The sequence below is a fragment of the Schistocerca americana genome, chromosome 5 (genome assembly GCF_021461395.2).
Source record: "Schistocerca americana isolate TAMUIC-IGC-003095 chromosome 5, iqSchAmer2.1, whole genome shotgun sequence".
Taxonomy (NCBI): Eukaryota; Metazoa; Arthropoda; class Insecta; order Orthoptera; family Acrididae; genus Schistocerca; species Schistocerca americana.
Window position 1 is genome coordinate 519192972 of NC_060123.1, and position 25096 is coordinate 519218067.

Consider the following 25096-nt stretch of genomic DNA (forward strand, 5'->3'; position numbering starts at 1 on the left):
TTCATCCACCCAGATAGTCCCTCTAGCCAAGGTAAGCCTTTTATCACTGAGGTGTGACAGGTTCCCCAGTGGTTTCCCACTGATGACTTCTGCCTCAATAGCCATGCACCTCATCGGCATGTGAACTGCCTTAAAATTGAGGGTTTTTCTTCATAGAGGTCTGTACCAGCCCTGTCATTGGCCAGATAAATGAAGAGAGGTTCAGTAGCTGGGAAAAATTCCAAGCTGAAATACAGGAAGTGTATGATGACAATAACCACCAAGATCAGTTAGTGGAAAAACAACTGAAGAGCAGGGAGCAACACCATGGGGAAATGAAACAGTCTGACATACAGAATGTTTTGGCCCTATGCAACATTGTAAATCTTAGTATTACAGAAGCTGACAAAATCTGAAACATAGTGAAAGCAGTTAAGGAAGACACGTACCTAGCTCATCTGATAAAATATGTTACAATAACCTAGGAATTTATTAAGTGGTGCCAGCACACCAAGGAAATGCAGACAAAAAATATTGGATGAAAGAAGTAGGACCACCTCCCAAATGTGGTCCATGTAGCAGTTATGCAAGACCTTGCCTCTCTCATACGCCAGGTAGTAAGAGAATACACAGCAGTTTGTGGCAGCCTGACTACGAGACCAAGTAAGCAAGATATAGCAGCCGTAAATGTCAACCCCCATATGTCAGGATGTAATAAAGAATGTCGAGGGAGAGGCGTATTGATCTTCAGCATCAATATCTGCCACCAGTGAGACTTGCAAGGAAGAATGGACTCAATAACTCATATGTAGGTCTTAGCAATCAAATAACAGCCTGGTGTCTGTCCAATGCTTGTACAATGCTGTTTCACCCCACCAATCTTTGAACTCAGTACAGGGCATCATTTTCCACCGGGATCTTCTTCCCCAAACTGACGAGGAGCTCTGTGCAAACCTCGATTGGTTAGGAGTCCGATTTATCCACCATGTACAGCAAGGCCCTAAAAACAATCACACCAATACAGATGCCTTTATCCTGGCCTTCGAGGGGGATACCCTCCCAGAGAAGGTAAAGGTGATTGTGTATCGGTGTGATGTAAAACCTTACTTTCCACCACTGATGACATGCTTTAAACATTTACAGTTTGGACAGATGTCTTCTGCTGCACCAATGATCCCATCTGCGGTGACTTAGGCGCCCCCTCTACCAGTATATGAAGATGAAATGCACAGCATCCTCCACGCTCGCCAGGATGCCAAGTGTATGTGAAAGATTGACGGATTCAAGAGTACAAGACCTTAGATCGACTTACCTACACCGAGGCTTGTCTAAAGTATGACTGGCTGCATCCCATGCCTATATCTTCTACTTTTGCTTCAGTTACGTCCATACTCCCTCCTCTTCCCAGCCCCACGCCATTCGTCCCACACCTTCCGCCTCTCTCTCCCCCTCCCCCTCCCCATCAGTACCCATACCCACCCCTTTGGGTGCTGCTCCCCCTCCCCCACCAGAGAAGCGCTCCCCTTCTTAGGCAGCTGCAGGTACTGGAGCTCCTACCCGGGGCTCCTCTTCCCGGCACCCCCATGAAAAGCGATCTGCAGCTACACATTGACCATGCGATCTGCGGCCAGTGGCCACCAAGATTGCCAGGTGTAATTTTGTGCTTGACCTCGCTGCAGTCTTCCCTTCTCTTTCTTCACAACAGAAGAAGCAGAGACACAAGAACAAGGGCAAGGTCCCTCCGATACTCCCTGAGGTGCCGCCTTCCCTTCCTCCAGCCGACGAACCAACAGTCTGATCCCACCTATATGGACATTACCCCATCCTTATCGGTGACAGATGGCGACTGGGCAGTATGACGGGCTCTGGTCCGTTCACTTCCCATTTGGACTCCAGCTCGAGAATCCTCCAGTGGAATTGTAATGGCTATTTGCGTCACCTCCTGGTGTTGCAGCCCCTTCTTTCCTCCTACTCTGCTGCTTGCATTGCTCTCCAGGAGACCCAGTTTGTCAGTTTTTACTCGCCCACCCATCGTGGGTTTCATGCTTTCTGTCAAAACCCTTGCAGGCTTCTGGTGGTGTTTGCACCTTGGTCCGCAAGGACATTGTTAGTAAATGGGTTCCCCTCCATACCACTCTGGAAGCAATTGCTGTCAAGGTCCGTCTGGCCACTCAAATCACAATCTGTAATCTCTACCTCCTGCCTGACAGGCCGCCCACATCCCTTGCCCTAACCACCCTTCTTCAACTACTCCCTTCTCCCTTCCTGCTTCTAGGGGACTTTAATGCCCACAAACCTCTATGGGGTAGTCACATGACTACTGCCCTGGGCAGGACAGTTGAAGCTGTTCTAGCAGGGCTTGATCTCTGTCTCCTAGATACCGGCACTCCCACAAACTTTAGTGTGGCACATGGCACTTTCTCTGCCATTGACCTCTCCATCTGCCGTTCCGGCCTTCTTCCCTCCTTTCAGTTGGGTGTCCACGATGACTTATGTGACAGCGATCATTACCCGATTGTTTTGACAATCCTTCAGTGTATCTCGCTCCGTCACCCTCCCCAGTGGGCCTTCTCTAAAGCTGATTGGGCTGCCTTCTCCTCTGCTCCCATCCCCCCTGTACTACCACACAGCAGTATTGATGAGTCTACACAGACTTTGACTGCCGCCATTCTTATTTATTTATTTATTGTTCCGTGGGACCACATTTAGGAGAAGTCTCCATGGTCATGGAACGAGTCAATACATGAAATTATAACACGATTGTAGAAACAGATAAAATGAAATATAAGAAACATATTCAGGCGACAAGTCGTTAGTTTAAATAAAGAAAAATCAAGAATGTAACACTGGAATTTGCTTAATTTTTTAGCTCTTCCAGGAGCTCCTCGACAGAATAGAAGGAGTGAGCCATGAGGAAACTCTTCAGTTTAGACTTAAAAGTATTTGGGCTACTGCTAAGATTTTTGAGTTCTTGTGGTAGCTTATTGAAAATGGATGCAGCAGAATACTGCACTCCTTTCTGCACAAGAGTCAAGGAAGTGCATTCCACATGCAGATTTGATTTCTGCCTAGTATTAACTGAGTGAAAGCTGCTAACTCTTGGGAATAAGCTAATATTGCTAACAACAAACGACATTAAAGAAAATACATACTGTGAGGGCAATGTCAAAATTCCCAGACTATTGAATAGGGGTCGACAAGAGGTTTTCGAACTTGCACCATACATAGCTCGAACAGCCCGTTTTTGAGCCAAAAATACCCTTTTTGAATCAGAAGAATTACCCCAAAAAATAATACCATACGACATAAGCGTATGAAAATATGCGAAGTATACTACTTTTCGTGTTGAAATGTCACTTATTTCAGATACTGTTCTAATGGTAAATAAAGCGGCATTTAGTTTCTGAACAAGATCCTGAACATGGGCTTTCCACAACAGCTTACTATCTATCCGTACGCCTAGGAACTTGAACTGTTCCGTCTCGCTTATAACATGCCCATTCTGTCTGATTAAAATGTCAGTTCTTGTTGAATTGTGGGTTAGAAACTGTAAAAACTGAGTCTTACTGTGATTTAGCATCAAATTATTTTCCACAAGCCACGAACTTATATCATGAACTACATTATTTGATAATGTTTCAATATTACACACAAGATCCTTCACTACCAAGGTGGTGTCATCAGCAAACAGAAATATTTTTGAATCACCTGTAATACTAGAAGGCATATCATTTACATAAATAAGAAACAGCAGTGGCCCCAGCACCGACCCTTGGGGAACGCCCCATTTAACAGTGCCCCATTGGGACTGAACATCATTACCACTCTCAATATTGCGGAGGATTACCTTCTGCTTTCTGTTCTTAAAGTAGGAGGTGAACCAATTGTAAGCTACTCCCCTTACTCCATAATGTTCCAACTTCTGCAGTAATATTTTGTGGTCAACACAGTCAAAAGCCTTCGTTAAATCAAAGAAAACACCTAACGTTCGCAACCTTTTATTTAATCCGTCCAAAACCTCACAGAGAAAAGAGACTATAGCATTTTCAGTTGTTAAGCCATTTCTAAAACCAAACTGTACATTTGACAGCAAATTATGTGAATTTAAATGCTGCAGTAACCTTGTATATACAACCCTCTCGATAACTTTAGCAAACACCGATGGCATAGAAATAGGTCTATAATTGTCAACATTATCCCTGTCTCCCTTTTTATAAAGTGGCTTCACTACCGAGTACTTTAATCGGTCAGGAAACCGACCACTCCTAAAGGAAAAGTTACAGATATGGCTAAGTACTGAGCTAACGTACGTGGAACAATACTTCAGTATTCTGCTAGATACCCCGTCATATCCATGAGAGTTCTTGGTCTTTAGTGATTTAATTATTAACTCAATCTCCCTCTTGTCAGTATCATGGAGGAGCATTTCAGGTAACAGTCTCGGAACACTTTTTTCTAAGAGCGCTATATGATTCCCTGTTGGGACTAGGTTTCTATTTAGTTCACCTGCTATATTCAGAAAGTGATTATTAAGTACTGTACATATATGCGACTTATCAGTAACACGGACATCCCCACTACGCACTGATTCTATATTCTCGACCTGTCTCTGCAGACCAGCCACTTCCTTTACGACTGACCATATGGTTTTAATTTTATCCTGAGACTTAGTATTCTATCTGCATACCACATACTTTTTGCCTTCCTAATAACTTTTTTAAGCACCTTACAATACTGTTTGTAATGGGCTGCTGCATTTAGATTTTGACTGTTTCTAACGTTTTGATATAATTGCCACTTTGTTCTACAAGATATTCTTATCCCTTTAGTCAGCCACGCAGGCTGCCTGTTTGTGCTAGTACCCTGTTTTGAACGTTCTAATGGAAAGCAACTTTCAAAGAGCACGAGAAAAGTCTTGAGGAAAGCATTATATTTATCGTCTACTGTATCAGCACTATAAACATCTTGCCACTCTTGTTCCTTGATAAGGTTTACAAAAGTCTGTACAGCAACTGGATCAGCTTTCCTAAAAAGTTGGTAACTATATTTAACATGTGTTGCAGCACAAAAATCTTTTAGACTTAAAATTTGTGCATCATGATCTGAAAGGCCATTCACCTTTTTGCTAACAGAATGCCCTTCTAATAATGACGAATGAACAAAAATATTGTCTATGGTTGTTCTACTGTTCCCTTGCACTCTCGTTGGAAAGAATACGGTTTGCATAAGATTATATGAATTAAGGAGGTCTACCAGCATCATTTTCCTTGCACAATCACTTATACAATTAATATTGAAGTCACCACATGTAACTAACTTTTTGTATTTCCTATAAAGTGAACCAAGAACCTCCTCTAGCTTTAGCAAAAATGTTGTGAAATCGGAGTCTGGGGATCTATAAATAACAACAGTAAGAAGTTTAGCTCCTCTAAATTTAACCACACCTGCACAACATTCAAACACCTTTTCAGTGCAGTACTTTGAAACATCAATTGACTCAAATGGGATACCGTTTTTCACATACATGGCTACTCCCCCACACCGCAAAGAGCTCCTAGAAAAGCTGCCAGCCAACCTGTATCCTGGTAAAGGAAGCCTCTGAATTATCTCCTTATTTAAGAAGTGTTCAGATATACCAATAATTTCAGAGTCAACATCTATAAGCAGTTCACTAACTTTATCTCTAATACCTTGTATATTTTGATGAAATATACTAATTCCCTCATTAATCGGATACCCAAGCTTTGTAGAAAGTGGTTTCTTTGTTAGAGAGACTTCCCTTAAGCAGGAATACCTATCAGCTGACTTCAATCTAAAAAAGGTACAGCTCTAACACCCACAACTACCAGAATTTTCCCATGAGTGATCCCACCACCCCCACCTATGCTGTCACCTACAAGTTTTGCCAACCTCCCCTTCCCATACCTGTTGAGGTGCAGGCCATGTCTAGTGAAACCCATCCTACTGATAGACTCCACCGACACCACTGAAATGTGACTCATGCCTTCTGTCATCAGCGCACCCCCAAGTCTCATGTTATTACGCCTGACGGCTGTATTAAGATGAGGCCGATCGTGACGCTGAAACAGTTCCACGAAATGCACATTCGTGTTGCCAGTCTGAGTGGCTATCTTTTCCAGGTCACCATCTATGTCATACTCCCCATCCCTATCAATACTATTACCAGCCCCACCCACAATCACTACCTGATCCTCTTTAGTAAAATCCCTGCATAACCCCCCTATGTTAAAAGTCACCTGAGCCAATCCTGCATTAGGCTTCACAATGCTGGTGACCTGGTACTCACTCCCCAAAACTTCCTGCAACTGCTGGCCTACACCTCTACCATGAGAACTACCTAACAGCAGAACCTTCTTCTTTCTCTTAGACTTTGCAACTGTCCTAGCCACCTTAACTGCTGAGGTCTGCTGCATACTTCCTACATCTACAGCTACTAGAGATTCCTCTCCACTAGACTCTGACAGTTGGTCATATCTATTACAAACACCAATAGTAAAACTATCTGAAAATCTCCTTCTCCTAGCAGATCTCTTGCCAACAGCCAGCTCCCATTCCCCAACCCCCTTCTCCCTCCTCATCCTATCTAGCTCCTCCTGTGCGTTTTTCAACTGCACCTGAAGGGCACAGATCTTACGCTCCTCCTGCTCTATCAACTTACTCTTGCTACATAACCTGCAGTTCCCGGAGAGGATCTCACCAGAATGCCCACTGGCTTCCCCACTGCATTCCCCCCAGCGAAAATACTTCGAACAAGTCTCACACCGCAATCCACTACTCACAAACCTACGGCAAAGCCCACACTTCTCACTCATGGTAAAATTTTACAATTATTGAAACAAGAAAACAACTTTATCTAAGTTCTGCTACTACAATAAGAAGATGTTAAAAAACTGACTACAATTATCACAAACTTGCTCTACAAGGGAAGTAACTACTATTATTGACAGTAATAATCAACAACAAATGAGAATATAACAAAATACTAACACAGAAAGAAAATCAAACGTCTAATGACAGTAACGAAACTGAAAGCAGTTCGCAAAAATTTCTTCTGAAGTTATTTCACCGGAAAACACCAAGAACACCAGTTGAAGACTACTAAAGTTCATAAATAAACTACTATACACAAACAATTAATTAGTACTTAGCTTTCGATGCGCCGCTGCAGCTGCAACTGGTCAGAGCGGAATGTAAACACGGGTAAGAGGTTAAGTTGCTCGATACGAAACACTCACAAATATCAGGCCACAACACAAGAAATGCAGAGGTGAATGAAGAAACTGCTAATAAGTCACTTATATAGTAAATATTATCACAAAAACAGTTAAAATATATATCTGAAACCTAAAAATAGATGAAAACTTAGAGAGCGATCTCACACGTAGTCACGCGCTTATGACGTCACACCAAAGAACCCTTTCCACAGCTCTTTCAGCCATCCCTTCTTCCTCGGGTTCCCCCCATCGGAAGATGGTCCTTTATTGGACTCCGGAAATTGCTGCGGCCATAAAAGACTGCCGCATGCTCTTCAACACTTCAAGTGGCACCCTTCTACTGCTCTCCTTCTGGTCTTTAAATGATTCTGCACCCGGGCCCATTACCTAATCAAATTTCAGAAACAGGTTTGCTGAGAGTGATATGTGGCTACCATAGGACCGCACACCCCCTCTTCACAAGTCTGGGCAAAACTCAGGCGAATTTTTGGCCATTGTCCTCCCACCAGCATTGCAGGAATTTCTGTGCATGAAGTTGTCCTTACCCATCCGGACTTTGTCGTAGAGTGTTTCGATCAACACTTTGCCCAAGCCTCTGCATCAACTCGGTATCTGCCCATGTTCCTCTTTCTGAAAGAATGCTTGGAACGACTGCCTTTGTCTTTCGTTTCTCACTGCTTGGAGCCTCAGAATGCCCCATTTAGTGAGTGGGAATCCACCAGCACCCTTGCTTTTTGTCCCGAAATGGCTCCTGGACCGGATCAGATACATAACCAAATGCTCCAACACTTATCAGTGGCTGGCCACTGTCATATACTGACCCTTTTCAACCGTCTGTGGAGTGAGGATGTATTTCCTACCCAGTGGCAGGAAAGCATTGTTATTCTGGTGTTCAAGCCAGGGAAGCCACCTGTTCAGTTGTATAGCTACCATCCAATTAGCCTTACCGACACACTCTGCAAGGTCCTTGAACACCTGGTGAGTTGGTGGCTGTTTTGGATCCTTGAATCCCATGACCTTTTGTCATCGACTCGGGGTGGTTTTCGCTGTGGCTGCTCTACATGGATAACTTGGTCCACTTGAAGTCTGCTATGTGGTCGGCTTTTGCCTGTCAACACCACCTCATTGCAGTCTTCTTTGACCTGCATAAAGCCTCCGACACCACCTGGCACCACCACCCATCATTAATGGGGCCTTTGTGGCCCTCTGCCTGTTTTCATCCATAACTTACTTTCTTGTCGCTCTTTCCGGGTCCAAGTTGGTTCCTCCTACAGCACTTCCCATTGGCAAGAAAATGGGGTTCCACAGGGTTTCGTGCTGAGCATCCTTCTCTTTCTCATCGTCATTAATGGACTGGTGGTCGCTGCTGGGCCTATAGTGTCCCCCTCTTTGCATGCTGACAATTTTTGTATCTAGGTCGCTTCCTCTGTCATGGGCACTCCAGAATGCTGTCTGCAGGGGGCAATCTACCGGGCGCAGTCTTGGGCTCTCTCCCATGGCTTTAAGTTTTTGGTGGCCAAGTCGTGTCATGCATTTCTGCCATCGCTGTACAGTCCATCCCCACCCGGACCTGTTCCTCGATGGCCGCCAACCCCTCTAGGTGGTGAACACGCGTCACTTCTAGGGTCTGGTCTTCGATGCCTAATTGACATGGCTCCCTCATCTTCGCGAGCTGAAGAGGATGTGCTGGTTACATCTCAGTGTTCTTAGATGTCTGTGCAATACCACCTCGGGTGCAAACCACTCTATTCTTCTGCGATTGTACAAAGCTCTGGTCCAGTCTCATTTAGACTACGGGAGTACTGTCTGTGGTTTTGCGACACCTTCGACACTGCAGATACTAGACCCCATCCACCATTGCGGGGTATGACTTGTGACTGGTGCCTTCCGGACTAGCCCCATGATTAGCCTTCTCACATAGGCAGGGATTCCACCATTGGGAGTTTTGCGCCAACAGCAGCTGATACCTTATGTGCTCAGTATTCGCTGCACCCCAAAGCACCCTAATTATCATCTCCTTTATCCAGACACTGAGATCAGCCTCCCGTGGCAGCAGCGGCCACGATGTGGGCTTACCATGGCTGCCCGCTTTCAGTCACCCTTTTCTGAGCTCCAGCACTTCCCTTTACTGCCTCGTTTCTCTGCTCATGCACATACCCCTCCGTAGTGCGTCTCTCGGCCACAGCTCTGTCTTTATCTTTTCCTCAATTCAAAGGAATCTGTCCCTCCGGAGTCCCTTCACCACCAATTCTGTTGTCTCCTCATTTCATTCCAGGGTTCAGAAGTGATTTATACTAATGGCTCCATGGTTTCTGGGCACACTGGTTATGCTTACACATATGCGAGACACACGGAAATTTGTTCCGTGCCAGATGGCTGTAGTGTGTATACTGCAGAATTGGTAGCCATCTTGCGCGCACTGGACCATGTCCGCTTCTGCTCCAGAACTGTCTTTCACTGTCTGTAGTGATTCCTTGAGCAGTTTGCAAGCTGTCGGCCAGTGCTTCCCTCACCATCTGTTGGTCATGGCTATCCAGGATCCCTTTCTCTACTTGATCAATGTGGATGCTCAGTGGTTTTCATTTGGACCCCAGGCCATGTTGCGATCCCTGGCAATGAAATTGCCGATCGACTGGCTAAATTGACTACTAACGGGCCATCTCTTGCTATTGGTCGTCAGGTTTTGGGACTTTGGAATGCAGAATGGCACACTCTTTCTTTGCTGAACAAGCTCAGGGCGATAAAGGATTCTACAACTTTGTGGTGATCCTCCTTATGGGCCTCTCGTAAAGCCTCTGTTGTTTGCTGGCTCCACATCAGCCATACTTGGCTGACTCACAGTTATCTCCTCCGTCGTGAGGACCCCCCTCACTGTCATTGTGGATCAATGTTTACTGTGGTTCACCTCTTTCTGGACTGTCTTGACTTAGCTGCCCTGCGACAGACTTTTAGCTTTCCTGACTCGCTACCCTCACGTTTGCTGACAATGCCTCAGCGGCTGATCTAGTTTTATGATTTCTTCATGATGGGGGTTTTTATCGCTTTATTTGAGGGTGGGACCTTCAACCACATCAGTGGGTGGAGGGGCTGGCTTGCTCCCCCGATTGGACTGGCTTTGGCTGGGCTTGGTGGTTCACCCCCACCCTCTGCCTTCCCACCCCTTTCTTTATGGGGTCTGTTTTGTCTTGAGTGTCTACCTTGTGTACCTGTGCTTCTTCCTTCATGCCCCTGTCATTAGTCACTTTTTTTCCCTCCTCTCTTCTTCCACCTTCTTCCTTCCTTCTCTGTCTATAATTTGTAATTTTATGGCCATTGTAGTTCCCTCTTACAGTGTGAGGCTTTATCAGTTTTAGTTGTTCCAAGGTTGGAGGGACTGATGACCATGTAGTTTGGTCCCTTCTCCAAACCAACCAACCAACCAACCAACCAACCACACCTACAGTGCACCAAGTTTCTATGACCTGTGTGCTGTATGCTGATAGTAGGGAACCCTTGGGTCTACCGAGATGCTTATCCTCCATCTTAGGTGACGATGAAACAATAGCAGAAGTAGTGTTGACATTTCATATCGCATTAGGAATCCAGTCGTTTTAACTCGGAAGAGGTTTTAATGCGTTATTTAGTGGCTGGCTCCTCCTTTTACTTCCATAATAATCCAACCTTCTTACTGACATGAACTGTTTCATTAACTCTTTCAACATGTGACAACAGTATGACTATTTATATTGGAAATTGTATGTGACATTTTCTACTGCAGTGGCAATTGTTATATGGCTTTGTTTTTCATTTTAACAAGAGTACTACCCATTCACTAGTACCATGTCCTTGTGAAAGGACACTAATAACCACAGTGTTCATCACCCAGCAATTTTAAATCCATCCAACCATCCATGAGCTGCTCCTCATTGTTCTCGAACCACTGCTGGGCTGTGCAGTCCAAGTAAAAGTACACATTCGCCAAACACGTCATGTCACCCCACCTGTGGTGTTTGGTAACTTGGTTGAATTCTTCCAAACATTTCACTGTTTCCTGACTGGTGCCTTCAGAAAACGCTCTTAGATGCCTTATGTACAGCTAACTTGCTGATCTTTCGGAATCCATTGATCTCTTGAATACATAGACTTTGGGAACAATGTACTGCTTGTATCCCTTTTGTAGATGACAGCTATCACAGAGCCTAATTGGAGTCATGGTGATGTAGATGTTTTGAAATACCCAGCATCTCCACCAAATAATGTCATGTTGTAACCACAATCAAGTCCAGATAAAAGCAGGGTTGTCAGTGAGTACAGCAATTAGCTCTGAAATAACTTTTATTAGAAATACCATTGTAAAATTAGAACAGAACTGAACTCCTGGATTGAAAGTGCTGCTGTTTATGTAGAATATTTCAGCATGTGCAAACAACATAAACATAAGAAATTTTGCTAAACTTCCACAAATGATGAATGCTGAATAACGTACAAGAACCAGTGGTTGGGCTTGAACTGGCAACTCGCACATCATCGAACAATGTTAATTGCTACACCACACTTTCTGCAGCACAGCTTGCCTCAGCATTATGCCTACTGTGGTGTGATACTAACTTATATCCATTTTGGTGTATCTTACTTTCTGTGACATCCAAATGACACTGCTATGCATAACATGCCTGTATAAATACCTTTTGATTCTTGAGTCTGGTTTAGTACTTGGTATAATATCAATGCTAACTTAGTCATTTCTCACTTCTGCAAAGGGTTTATCAGAAACTTTAATAACTGCTGACATTTTTAGTGTGCCAAAAAAGTGGTAAGTACATCATACCAAAAGGAAAAGGAAAAAGAAAGAAACTGAATGTGCTTATAATTTGTTCTCTGCGTGCAGATTAATTCATTATCTGATGAAAGCTGCTGTTGTGCACTTACTAGCAAATAATGGGGATCTTCATTTGTTACTTTTGTTGAAAAATGAGCAAATCTTCCATTGACTAATTAAATAATGACCAGATGTGTAACAGGTAGAAGTTTCCATTTTGAAACATAATTTAGTTACTCAAAGCAAAAGACAGCGCAATTTTCCTCACTGCTAGAGACATTTCTCTCTCTGTTACTCTAATAGACTTCAAATCCTTTTGTAAAGTTTTTGTTAAGGTTTGTATTTATTAAGACACTCTGCAGACATGATCAGAATGTTGTAAAAGTCCAGAAATTTTTTTTTTAAAATGTGTAGGGTTACTAACGTTAAAAAAAGGGAAAAATGTTTACAAATAATAAGGAACTTTTTGTCCTGATATATTATTGAACGACTGTTTTTTTACCTCGAACTGGGTCTCACAATGTGCTAAGTTCAATCAAAATTGATCAGCTCACTGCAGAGTGCAAGAACATGGTTACCCATTGTAGTTAGCATGTCATGAATAGGTCTGGCATGTAATAAATGATACTGATGCTGTGTGCTTACCAAGTATGTTCAACAGTAGGGTTTGTTTTCAGTGTTGGACATATTTGAGTGCGCACACACACACACACACACACACACACACACACACACACACACACACACACGCACACACCTACCTGCATTTGTTCCTTTGACTGCCCAAAATACTTCTTCGTGTCATTTTCAATGAGGTTGTGTGGGTAATTCACTGTTCTTGGCTTCAGCTAGGCTGGAAGAATATCTAAAGATTTATTTCATACAAGCTGAGTAACCTGTATGTTAGTAGTTTGTATGTCATGAGAATGCAGTTTATAATATCTGTTTCTCTGTATTAATGTATTTCTTCACTTTCTTTGAGTATGAATGAATTGGTGAAATAACATGGCAGTCTTGAAACCTGGTAAATGGATATTTAATTATTACACTTGAGAAGCAGAAAAAAGTGGTTCCCTTAAAGGGAGTGGTAAAATGCTAAGATAAGAGAAAATAAGAGAGGAAATAAAACAAGAAAATGAAAATTTATAATGAAGTTGAATGAGGGAGATTACCAGGAAGCAACACATTTATCACACTTGCTAAAGACTTAAGGTACACTAAACATACTCAAATCAGACAGACTAATTGTAAACAAGATAGTGAGTAGTTGTGGCAGAACACGATAAACTGCCAGTGGGAAAGACTAATTTGAGGAAACTCTTCATGAACCACATTTCTCATCAGAATTTCCCCCTCCACTTCTCTCCCTTCAGAATGTCTCAAAGTTTAAGCAGCAGACTATCAATAATGGCTAGTCTGTCTGATTGGCATTGTTTGAAATACTCTGCGAATGATATATGTGCTCCTCTGCCCTGATATCAAGACAATCTCAGTAAATCAATGCACTGGACTTGTCACCCATAAGGAATCAATCATAAGTAGACAGTGGATGGAACTGTGCTCAAATCAGACACACCATTCTTTTTATCAAGTAAATTTTTATCAGTTTGATATGACGTGACCCCTTTTCCCTTTTGAAATTACAAGTTGCATCCAAGATGGTGGTTGCCAAAATGGTGGCTTCCAAAATGGCCACAATGCTTCTAATATAGCTTCACACATTTTCCGCCTCTCCCATCTCTTGCTGCCAGCCTTTAAATTTCTGTTGATCCATCTATTTTATTTGAGAAGGGTGGCTGCACACCTATGGGTCACAATGGAGAACAAGAATATGGTGAAATAGGACATGTTGACTCGGGGAAAATTGGGAAGTAGTCTAAGGAGAAAATTCAGTGTGTTACTCTCACTTCAGTATATGGTTTCATAAAATCACATTGCTTTGCAAAGACTGTTTTTACTTGATAGTTTCCATATGTTAAATTCTTTTATATTTCATTGTTCATTTACGGAAACCTACAAAACTTGCATAGAAAATTCACGTGAACAGCTGTAGCAGCATGTCTAATTCAAGCTTCACAACAATGTCTGGTGTTCACTGACTTGGATACTTATTGAGCTGTATCCAATTTATGTAGAGTATTATTTTATTTATGTACAGTATTATTTTAATTGTTCCAGGCACACATATGGAAGTGGTCCTGTGAAATTGATCCTTCCAAAATATACTTCAGGGCTGAATCATTATGTATGTCTCTTAACAACAATGAAACTCCATTGATTACACTTTCTGCAGCAGATTCAGAGGAAAATCCTCTTTTGGTGAGTTGCTAATAGTTTGTCTGTATGATAAAACCTTTTATTCCTTTCCATTACAAACCAGTCCATGAAGTTCCTAAATTGTTATGAATCCAAATAGTTCTATCTTGGATAAGTTTTGCTAGATTGCCTTCTTTCTCTTCAATCTACACTCATTAGTACATGGTGTGATGTATTCTTGTCAGGTTGAACTCAAAGGAGCATTTGGCACGATATCCTCCAGAAAGTTTGAAATCTGTAGTATTCCCCTTTGGTTAGTCAGTTTTTGTCTTTTGAGTGCTGGGCACCGTACAGTAGTCTGGTGATATCTAATACGAGGTGCAGAAGAAGAATATTGAAGATCATGATAGGTTAAAAGCACTTAAAATTGAGCAATATTTGTCAGGTAACCAATTTGTGATGGGTGCAAGCTAGTTTTCCAGTAAATGATCCAGAAGTGTGACACATTTAGCGGTTACATTAATCATTTTTTTCCATGATAGCATTGTTGAAGATAGGCTTTTCTGTGAAACCAATGTGAGAAAGCAGGAAGGGTATTAGTCCTTTGTCTTTCTTCCTTTCAATTTGCTGATCTACTTGTTGCACATGACCAACTATCAAAAATATATAGTCTTTAAATTTTTCTTTTAATACAGTTGCATTTTACAGTGTCTCGTGTTGATTGCTTCACTGTAGTTCTGTGTCTACTGTGCAGCTTCTACCTGAACAGATTGATATTATTGCGATACTAACATTGCTTCAGCACAGAGATGGCAAAGTATCTACCGGTGTACTATCTTCGACCTTGTACTCTCCCTCATGCTGCCCCCTTCATATTTGTATCATCATCATCATCATCTTCATCTCTGAGTGATCTACTCGTTGTTTCTAATCTTCCTCAAACTGTCTTCCCTCCCTCTCTCCCTGACAGAGGAACTTACAGTTGCAAAATGTATGATAATTTTGTCTACCTTTGTGGGTGTTTATTGGCTTTACTTTGAATTTCATCTCCTTAAAGTAAGCAGTACTGTCCTGTCACACGGTCACTTTTAATTTTATAGTTCTATCAAGTGAATTTTCCTTTTGATACAAATAACCCCTTTCATATATACATTGAAGAGCCAAAGAAACTGGCACACCTGCCTAATATCATGTAGGACCCCACTTGCACGCGGATGTGCCACAACACAACTTGGCATGGACTCGACTAATGTCTGAAATAGTGCTGGAGAGAAGTGACACCATGAATCCTGCAGGGCTGTCCATAAATCCGTAAGAGTACAAGGGGGTGGAGGTCTCTTCTGAACAGCATGTTGCAAAATATGCTCAATAATGTTCATGTCTGAGAGTTTGGTGGCCAGGATAAGTGTTTAAACTCGGAAGAGTGTTAGTGGAGCCATTCTGTGGCAATTCAGGACATGTGGGGTGTCACATTGTCCTGCTGGAATTGCCAAAGTCCATCAGAATGCACAGTAAACATGAATGGATACAGGTGATAAGAAAGGATGCTTACGTATGTATCACCTGTCAGTCATATCTAGACGAATCAGGGGTCCCACATCACTCCAACTGCACATGTCCCACACCTTTACAGATCCTCCACCATCTTGAACAGTCCCCTGCTGATATGCAGGGTCCATGGATTCGTGAGGTTGTTTCCATACCAGTACACGTCCGTCTGCTCGATACGATTTGAAATGAGACTTGTCCGAGCAGGCAACATGTTTACAATCATCAACAGTCCAATGTCAGTGTTGACAGGGCCAGGCGAGGTGTAAAGCTTTGTTTTGTGCAGTTATCAAGGGTACACAAGTAGGCCTTCGGCTCCGAAAGCCCATATCAATGGTGTTTCGTTGAATGGTTCACACGCTGACACTTATTGATGGCCCAGCATTGAAATCTGCAGCAATTTGCGAAATGGTTGCACTTCTGTCATGCTGAATGATTCTTGTGAGTCATTATTGGTCCCATTCTTGCAGGATCTTTTTCCAGCCACAGCGATGTCGGAGATTTGATGTTTTACCAGATTGCTGATATTCATGGTACGCTCTTGAAATGGTGGTATGGGAAAATCCCCACTTCATCGCTACCTCAGAGATGCTGTGTCCCATCGCTTGTGTGCCCACTATAACACCACATTCAAGCTGCCTTAAATCTTAATAACCTGCCTTTGTAGCAGCAGTAACCAATCTAACAACTGCACAAGACACTTGTTGCCTTACACAGGCTTTGCTGACCGCAGTGCCATATTCTGCCTGTTTACATAACTCTGTATTTGAATACACATGCCTATACCAGTTGCTTTGGCACTTCAGTGTATATAGCTTTTGAATGATTTTTAAAATGTAAGGAAGTGAAAAAAAATTTTTTTTATTTATTTATAATTTTCATTTGTGCTTTTATTTTATGAGTTTTATGGCATTAGTCTGTCTTGCGAAATATGAAATTTTATATATTCTACTTTCCAGAAACGGGAAATAATTTTCCTGACAGCTCGTGTTCATCCAGGTGAAAGTAATTCTTCATGGGTGATGCACGGCACACTGTGTTACTTGTTGGGAGATACAGCTGCAGCTATAAAGTTGCGTAATAGATACGTTTTCAAGATAGTGCCAATGCTTAATACTGAAGGTGTCATTAATGGCTGGTGAGTAAGTTTTGACATTTGTCATATTACGCAGTAGTGAAGAGCTCAGGAAATGAGAGTTTAGTTCTGTTATTTGAGTGGAAAAAAATTTTACATATATATTGCCAGATTCCACTTTCATTTCTTAACATTTAATTATACTTCCATGGGTAAGTATATGTTCTATTACTACCAAGCTCACCATTAGTGGGTGCAAAGTATGACAGTTAAAAAAAGGTCTTAATTCGTGGTTTGTATTAATTTTCTGTCTTCGTATCATTGGCCCAGCCTACATGGAAGCTAGCAGTACATTTCTGCTTCATTTCATTCAGTAATAAATGGCTTATTGAATGCTACAACAGGTCTGATCCATTACCGAATGACACACACACACACACACACACACACACACACACACACATATATATATATATATATATATATATATATATATATATATATATATGTAAAAAACAAAGATGAGGTGACTTACCGAACAAAAGCGCTGGCAGGCCGATAGACACACAAACAAACACAAACATACACACAAAATTCAAGCTTTCGCAACAAACTGTTGCCTCATCAGGAAAGAGGGAAGGAGAGGGGAAGACGAAAGGAAGTGGGTTTTAAGGGAGAGGGTGTGCGAGTGTATACCTGTCCTTTTTTCCCCCTAAGGTAAGTCTTTCCGCTCCCGGGATTGGAATGACTCCTTACCCTCTCCCTTAAAACCCACTTCCTTTCGTCTTGAAAGCTTGAATTTTGTGTGTATGTTTGTGTTTGTTTGTGTGTCTATCGGCCTGCCAGCGCTTTTGTTCGGTAAGTCACCTCATCTTTGTTTTTTATATATAGTTTTTCCCACGTGGAATGTTTCCTTCCATTATATATATATATATATATATATATATATATATATATATATATATATATATATATATATATATATATATATATATATATATATGCAGTGACATGGTGCAGGAGTAAAATGGTTGAATCCTATTTAGGTGTCTTGCAGTAATCAGAAAACAAACTATTGATAGATGCTGTAATAAATTTGCTTCTAAATCCAAACCACATGTAGATATGAATTTGAAAAATAGTAGTAGTTTCAGAAAACTACATAATGTGTAGGGCCATTTTCACAATAATGACATGCATTTTAATGTTGAGACCCCTGGAGTTTCTCTTATCTCAACACTGCAAAAAAGCAAAAAGTGTTTGTTTTATTTTGCCATTTTCTGTAGAAAGTTAAGGTCTCATAACTGCAAAGTGATATTAATTATTCAGGAGTCTATCTACTTGCGACATTACAAGAGTATTACTCAGAGCTTGGAGGTAATGTTTTAGTTATTGCAATTATACATAAATTCCCCAATACCTCTATCTAAAGACAACCGTAATACAGACCATTGTGGAATGTGTGGCAGGCAGTTCCCTTAGACCCCTCATGTGGTTGACAGTTTGTAGTAACAAACAGAAATATTAATTCTAGCAGTATTAAAAATGAATCTAACTTTGAACAGAGGCAGACAAGAGAGACCAGCAGTGGGGCCCTACTTTAATAATTGTTTTCCTACTAGCCACCAAATTCAGACATGTCATTTGTAGAATTATTCAAAGACAGAAATAACTGGATCATATAATAAGAATAAGAGAGACAGTGCCCAGCTTTTAGAAATAATAGTTCCAAATGGGAGAAAGGAAAGCACTGGGAAAAGTTTAAAAGAAAGCCACATCACTCGGACCCCACAGTGCAAGACCTACCTGTAGTCTGGTATCTCTGAGTGACTTGCCCTTTCTTTTGAAGAAACTAATACAGGCAGTGTGTCTTTCACTTTTTTGTGTGTGTGTATTGGCAGTACTATAGACTTAGTCTGTGGAAGGTAAGTAGTTAACAGCAATTTTTTCTCATAACTTATTAATTTTCTCTTGCTGTAAAAGGTTATGTAGAGAAATTAATCAGCCTCCGAGGAGGACTGTGAAGACAAAATTGCATTAATTGCAGAATGCACAGAGGCATTTAAGCAGTTTTTCTTCCAGCACTCCAGATGCAACTGGAACAGGAGGAAACCTTGTCATGTACCATGCACTTTGGTGGACTTCCTTGTATGTATGTATGTATGTATGTATATAAAAAACAAAGATGAGGTGACTTACCGAACAAAAGCGCTGGCAGGTCGATAGACACACAAACAAACACAAACACACACACAAAATTCAAGCTTTCGCAACAAACTGTTGCCTCATCAGGAAAGAGGGAAGGAGAGGGGAAGACGAAAGGAAGTGGGTTTTAAGGGAGAGGGTAAGGAGTCATTCCAATCCCGGGAGCGGAAAGACTTACCTTAGGGGGAAAAAAGGACAGGTATACACTCGCACACACGCACATATCCATCCACACATACAGACACAAGCAGACATATTTAAAGACAAAGAGTTTGGGCAGAGATGTCAGTCGAGGCAGAAGTGTAGAGGCAAAGAAGTTGTTGAAAGACAGGTGAGGTATGAGTGGCGGCAACTTGAAATTAGCGGAGATTGAGGCCTGGCGGATGACGAGAATAGAGGATATACTGAAGGGCAAGTTCCCATCTCCGGAGTTCGGATAGGTTGGTGTTGGTGGGAAGTATCCAGATAACCCGGACGGTGTAACACTGTGCCAAGATGTGCTGGCTGTGCACCAAGGCATGTTTAGCCACAGGGTGATCCTCATTACCAACAAACACTGTCTGCCTGTGTCCATTCATGCGAATGGACAGTTTGTTGCTGGTCATTCCCACATAGAATGCATCACAGTGTAGGCAGGTCAGTTGGTAAATCACGTGGGTGCTTTCACACGTGGCTCTGCCTCTGATCGTGTACACCTTCCGGGTTACAGGACTGGAGTAGGTGGTGGTGGGAGGGTGCATGGGACAGGTTTTGCATCGGGGGCGGTTACAAGGATAGGAGCCAGAGGGTAGGGAAGGTGGTTTGGGGATTTCATAGGGATGAACTAACAGGTTACGAAGGTTAGGTGGACGGCGGAAAGACACTCTTGGCGGAGTGGGGAGGATTTCATGAAGGATGGACCTCATTTCAGGGCAGGATTTGAGGAAGTCGTATCCCTGCTGGAGAGCCACATTCAGAGTCTGGTCCAGTCCCGGAAAGTATCCTGTCACAAGTGGGGCACTTTTGTGGTTCTTCTGTGGGGGATTCTGGGTTTGAGGGGACGAAACCAGAGCCACTTCCTCGTCCCCTCAAACCCAGAATCCCCCACAGAAGAACCACAAAAGTGCCCCACTTGTGACAGGATACTTTCCGGGACTGGACCAGACTCTGAATGTGGCTCTCCAGCAGGGATACGACTTCCTCAAATCCTGCCCTGAAATGAGGTCCATCCTTCATGAAATCCTCCCCACTCCGCCAAGAGTGTCTTTCCGCCGTCCACCTAACCTTCGTAACCTGTTAGTTCATCCCTATGAAATCCCCAAACCACCTTCCCTACCCTCTGGCTCCTATCCTTGTAACCGCCCCCGATGCAAAACCTGTCCCATGCACCCTCCCACCACCACCTACTCCAGTCCTGTAACCCGGAAGGTGTACACGATCAGAGGCAGAGCCACGTGTGAAAGCACCCACGTGATTTACCAACTGACCTGCCTACACTGTGATGCATTCTATGTGGGAATGACCAGCAACAAACTGTCCATTCGCATGAATGGACACAGGCAGACAGTGTTTGTTGGTAATGAGGATCACCCTGTGGCTAAACATGCCTTGGTGCACAGCCAGCACATCTTGGCACAGTGTTACACCGTCCGGGTTATCTGGATACTTCCCACCAACACCAACCTATCCGAACTCCGGAGATGGGAACTTGCCCTTCAGTATATCCTCTATTCTCGTCATCCGCCAGGCCTCAATCTCCGCTAATTTCAAGTTGCCGCCACTCATACCTCACCTGTCTTTCAACAACTTCTTTGCCTCTACACTTCTGCCTCGACTGACATCTCTGCCCAAACTCTTTGTCTTTAAATATGTCTGCTTGTGTCTGTATGTGTGGATGGATATGTGCGTGTGTGCGAGTGTATACCTGTCCTTTTTTCCCCCTAAGGTAAGTCTTTCCGCTCCCGGGATTGGAATGACTCCTTACCCTCTCCCTTAAAACCCACTTCCTTTCGTCTTCCCCTCTCCTTCCCTCTTTCCTGATGAGGCAACAGTTTGTTGCGAAAGCTTGAATTTTGTGTGTGTGTTTGTGTTTGTTTGTGTGTCTATCGACCTGCCAGCGCTTTTGTTCGGTAAGTCACCTCATCTTTGTTTTTTATATATAATTTTTCCCACGTGGAATGTTTCCTTCCATTATATGTATGTATGTATGTATATCTTAATCAAAAATCATCCATTTATAAGAAATACTAAGCAAGAATCGTACAGCAATTTCCAAAGTCAATTCTTGGTGAAAGATTTGTCAGGAAATCTTAAGAACTGTTAACCTTGTAAAAAGCTATGATTGAGACTTTCCTTCCTGTCTTGGATGTTAGGCTGGTGTTGGAAAATTTAAAACAAGATATAGAGCCAAAATACTAAATTCCACTTTCAGAAACACTTCACGCATAGAGATCTTACTGTTTACGTATGTTTGATCACTTCGCACATAGAGTAATGCTAACATGAGCACGCCTGTTACAGAAAAACAAATGTTCTTGATATTTAAACTCATTCTTGTGTCCATGTTTGCTCGTAAATAATTTTTTTGGACAGGTTCTGCCTTGATGAGACACTATTTTCCTTCTTTTCCACCCAATCGTGTTTTGCTGATCTTCAGTGTAATACGTCTGGGTTGGAAAGAAGAAGAAAAATAGTTTGCTGTAGGCAGAACCTATCAAAAAACAGATTTAGAAGTGCAAACCAAATACCAGGCCTAGATGAACTCTCCTTAGATTTTACATAAAATACAATGCTGATATCGCCACTTTCCTTACACACACTTACTGAGAGTCTCTTTTGCAGCAAACATAAGTGCAGCACTGTGTGAACACTTCAGTTAGTAATTAGGGTTCAAGAACTGATGCAGATAGTTATGGACAGACATGCCAGAAATTTCTTTTGCAAAATAGTAGAGCAGATTCTGAAGTGAAACAGTGTGATGTTGGAGCAAAGGGAATTTCTTTTAAGAAATGAGCACAAATTCAAGAAAAACCATTTTTGCAAGGGGCAAGGAGAGAGGGAGAGCTTGCTTCCTTCAAACACAGTATCTTTAAAATTGTGGATGCTGGTGAACAGGTAGATTAAAACTCGTAGAGTTCTGTAAGCTATCACACTGTAGCACATTATTGACTTGCAGCCAGCCAGAATATGATCATCTGGAGTTTCCTTCAGAAATATGTTATTAGCTTAAATAATTTTTGACTAATAGAACCCAGTATGTTTTGCTGGGTGGTAAGTGCTTGACAGAAAACACTAACATTGGGTGTGTGTAACACTACTGTTAATGTTGTAATATAATAAATATTTTATCTGGGAGCATCAGTAGCAGCATCATATTGTTCACTGATAATAATGCTGGAAAGTATTGATGCTGGATGATTGCAGAGAAAGACTTGAACAATATTTACACTTTCTTTCTACATAACGGTTCCCTTTAGATGTGCTCCAGTGCAAGATAATTTCCATAAATAATGGAATGTGAGATACAGCAGCCAAATAAAAGTTTACAAGTCAACTTTTGCGCTCTTTCACTTTGTTTAAATATGTAGAGGTAAAACAATGAATTGAAAAAACCATTAGTAGTGTAGGTCAGTGGAAAATTAATTTTTGCTAGACTTCTGGAAAAGCGGAGATTATCTGTTAAGGAAACCACTTTCAAGATGCTAGTATGACCAAATAAGAAAAGAGTACTTCTATGGCACTTGAAGTTATTACAAAGTTGGCATGACAGCAAACGTTACAAAAATTAGTGTGTGGTTGGCATCACAATGATTTTATATACCCCATGTAAAATTCTAATGTAGATGATTGGGAAGCTGTAGTTGATGGAGAAAAAAACAATGTTTTGGCAAATTTTGAGAACCTGTAGTCAAGGAAGAATATACAAAATTTCTGCTTCCCTATGACATATCTCAACACAGCGCATAAGAAGGGAAAGATTCAGGTGTGTATGTAAGCAAATAGTCATTTTTCCCTTATGTGAAACTTAAATAAAATAAAACATATTTTCACTAAGATTGGAATATAAGTTCCTCTGCCAAGCTGTGAACAAGAGTTTTCTCAGTGAGTATACAAATATAAATTGGAAAATCCTTGAATACCCACTTTCCAGTCAGGGAGTGAGAGATGGAGGGGGAGGAGAGAGATGGGGAGGGGGATGGTCCATTGATGTCATTTCACATTCTTAATTTTATTGCTTTCACGTATTTTAGTGAAGTTGCAACGTAAGTGAAATACTTTTTCAATAAACATATAAAACTTTATATTTTTGGGTATTAGATTCATTTTTTAGCCTGTATTTGTAAAATTTGAAGACGCTTAAATGAAAAGCTTATGAACATATATGTGACTCCTGAATTATTCATTTAGTTGCAAATTAGTTACTTTGATTCTCTACAGATCTCTATTTGTATTTGCTTCTATATTAAAGTACTGACACTAAGTTAGGTGGGACCAAACTTATCTTAAGCATTAGCAGATCTATGAAATTATTTTTGGCCCAGAGTTAACATATGTTTTGAGTAGGTGAAAAATAATTAGTCTGAGCATAAAACTGAACAAGGCAATGCTGTGTTAAACTACTGTATTCATATTAGGAAGGAAATGACATGCCAGTTCAAAATTCCCACTCTGAACATCAGTCATTACCTTGAATCCATCCACATAGAAATTGGAGTAGTTTTTGCAATAAGTTAAAACTGTGTGGTAGATGGTGACTTGAACATGGAACTTTTAGGCATAGAGAAGTCTGTCACGAACAACCTGTTCTGTAATTCCAGTTACTAAAACGATATAGAACAGTGGGTATACTTTGGCCTGATGTGTTTGCCAGCTTCAATGGTCAGCAATTATTCTAGGCAAATTGAAATGTCTTTTAAGTTTTTTATATCCTAATGAAACCTTCAGATACCCTTATTTGATTACTGAGATGCCCTGTAAAATTTACATTTAAATCTGTATGTATTCTCAGAATGCTGCCCCAGATAACATGTTGGAATATTGATTAAAACACATAGTCACTTATTACATAACACCACAATTTCAGGGTACTAAACTTGCTGTAAGTATCTTAAACAATGCCAAAAGTTAAACCGCAGTTTCAGCATTCTGAAGAAGAGGAATTTTTATTTGTTTATTTTAATTATGGTAAGGAATTCTTTTTGTTGGCTTCTTAACCTTAAATATGAAGTTTTTCTACCAATAAGAATCTTTGATTTTCAATCTTAATGTCTTAATTAGTTAACTGACTTGCCTGCAAACACAAAGGAATCTCATAATTTGCAGAAAGACCTGTAAATGATACTTTTTTCAGTTTATGCTTAACATAAACAAATTAATACAATGTATGTGAATATGAAAAAAAGATGGGGGGGGGGGGGGCAGTTTTTGTAGTTACACCCATGAAGCACAAGTGTCAAATACAGTATTTAATGGCATCCATCTGTAACAGTTTATGGTAACACAATCACCTAAATCTAGTTGTGGGAAGCCAGCAAGAACTGTAAATTGATGAAGGATGTGTCAAATTTTAATATCTTCGAAAAAATAAGAGTTTTCTATGTCAGGCTATTCTCAGCATAATTTACTTAATAGTTCATAGATGACTGACTTGTCCGTCATGTTATATGCACAGGTTGTCAAGGTGTTTTTTTAAATTGCTAGAACATCTTTAAAAAAGTTGAAAATTGAACTATAAAGGTGAAGCATGTTATTTGTGAATCCTCAGAAACATACAGTTAGTTGTATGTAAAGACTGAACTTACTAGTACCATTCTTATTTGAAAAATGCGACTGGGGCACTTGTCAGTAGATAGAAACTTTTAAAATGTCTATAGTGAGATAAAAATGTATCATTTATCACTGGGAGTTTGTGTGTTCTAGCTCATATATTGCTAGTTTGCATTGAGAAAGTTTGTTTTATCTCAGTTCATGAGACTTGTGTTGTACACATAGATAACTTTCAAAATGCACAAGGTTTTGTTG

At 41.3% G+C, this 25096-nt stretch overlaps 1 protein-coding gene across 4 annotated transcripts in view; it reads left to right on the forward strand.

The window, feature by feature from the left end:
- LOC124616726 (cytosolic carboxypeptidase 1-like) overlaps nucleotides 1-25096 on the forward strand; it is a 514069-nt gene that overhangs the window by 240376 nt on the left and 248597 nt on the right. For all 4 annotated transcript variants that reach the window (XM_047145088.1, XM_047145090.1, XM_047145089.1 and 1 more), the window contains exons 17-18: nucleotides 14191-14331; nucleotides 16776-16954. In XM_047145088.1, coding sequence (XP_047001044.1) covers nucleotides 14191-14331; nucleotides 16776-16954 — 320 coding nt within the window. The remainder of the gene's footprint in view (nucleotides 1-14190; nucleotides 14332-16775; nucleotides 16955-25096) is intronic.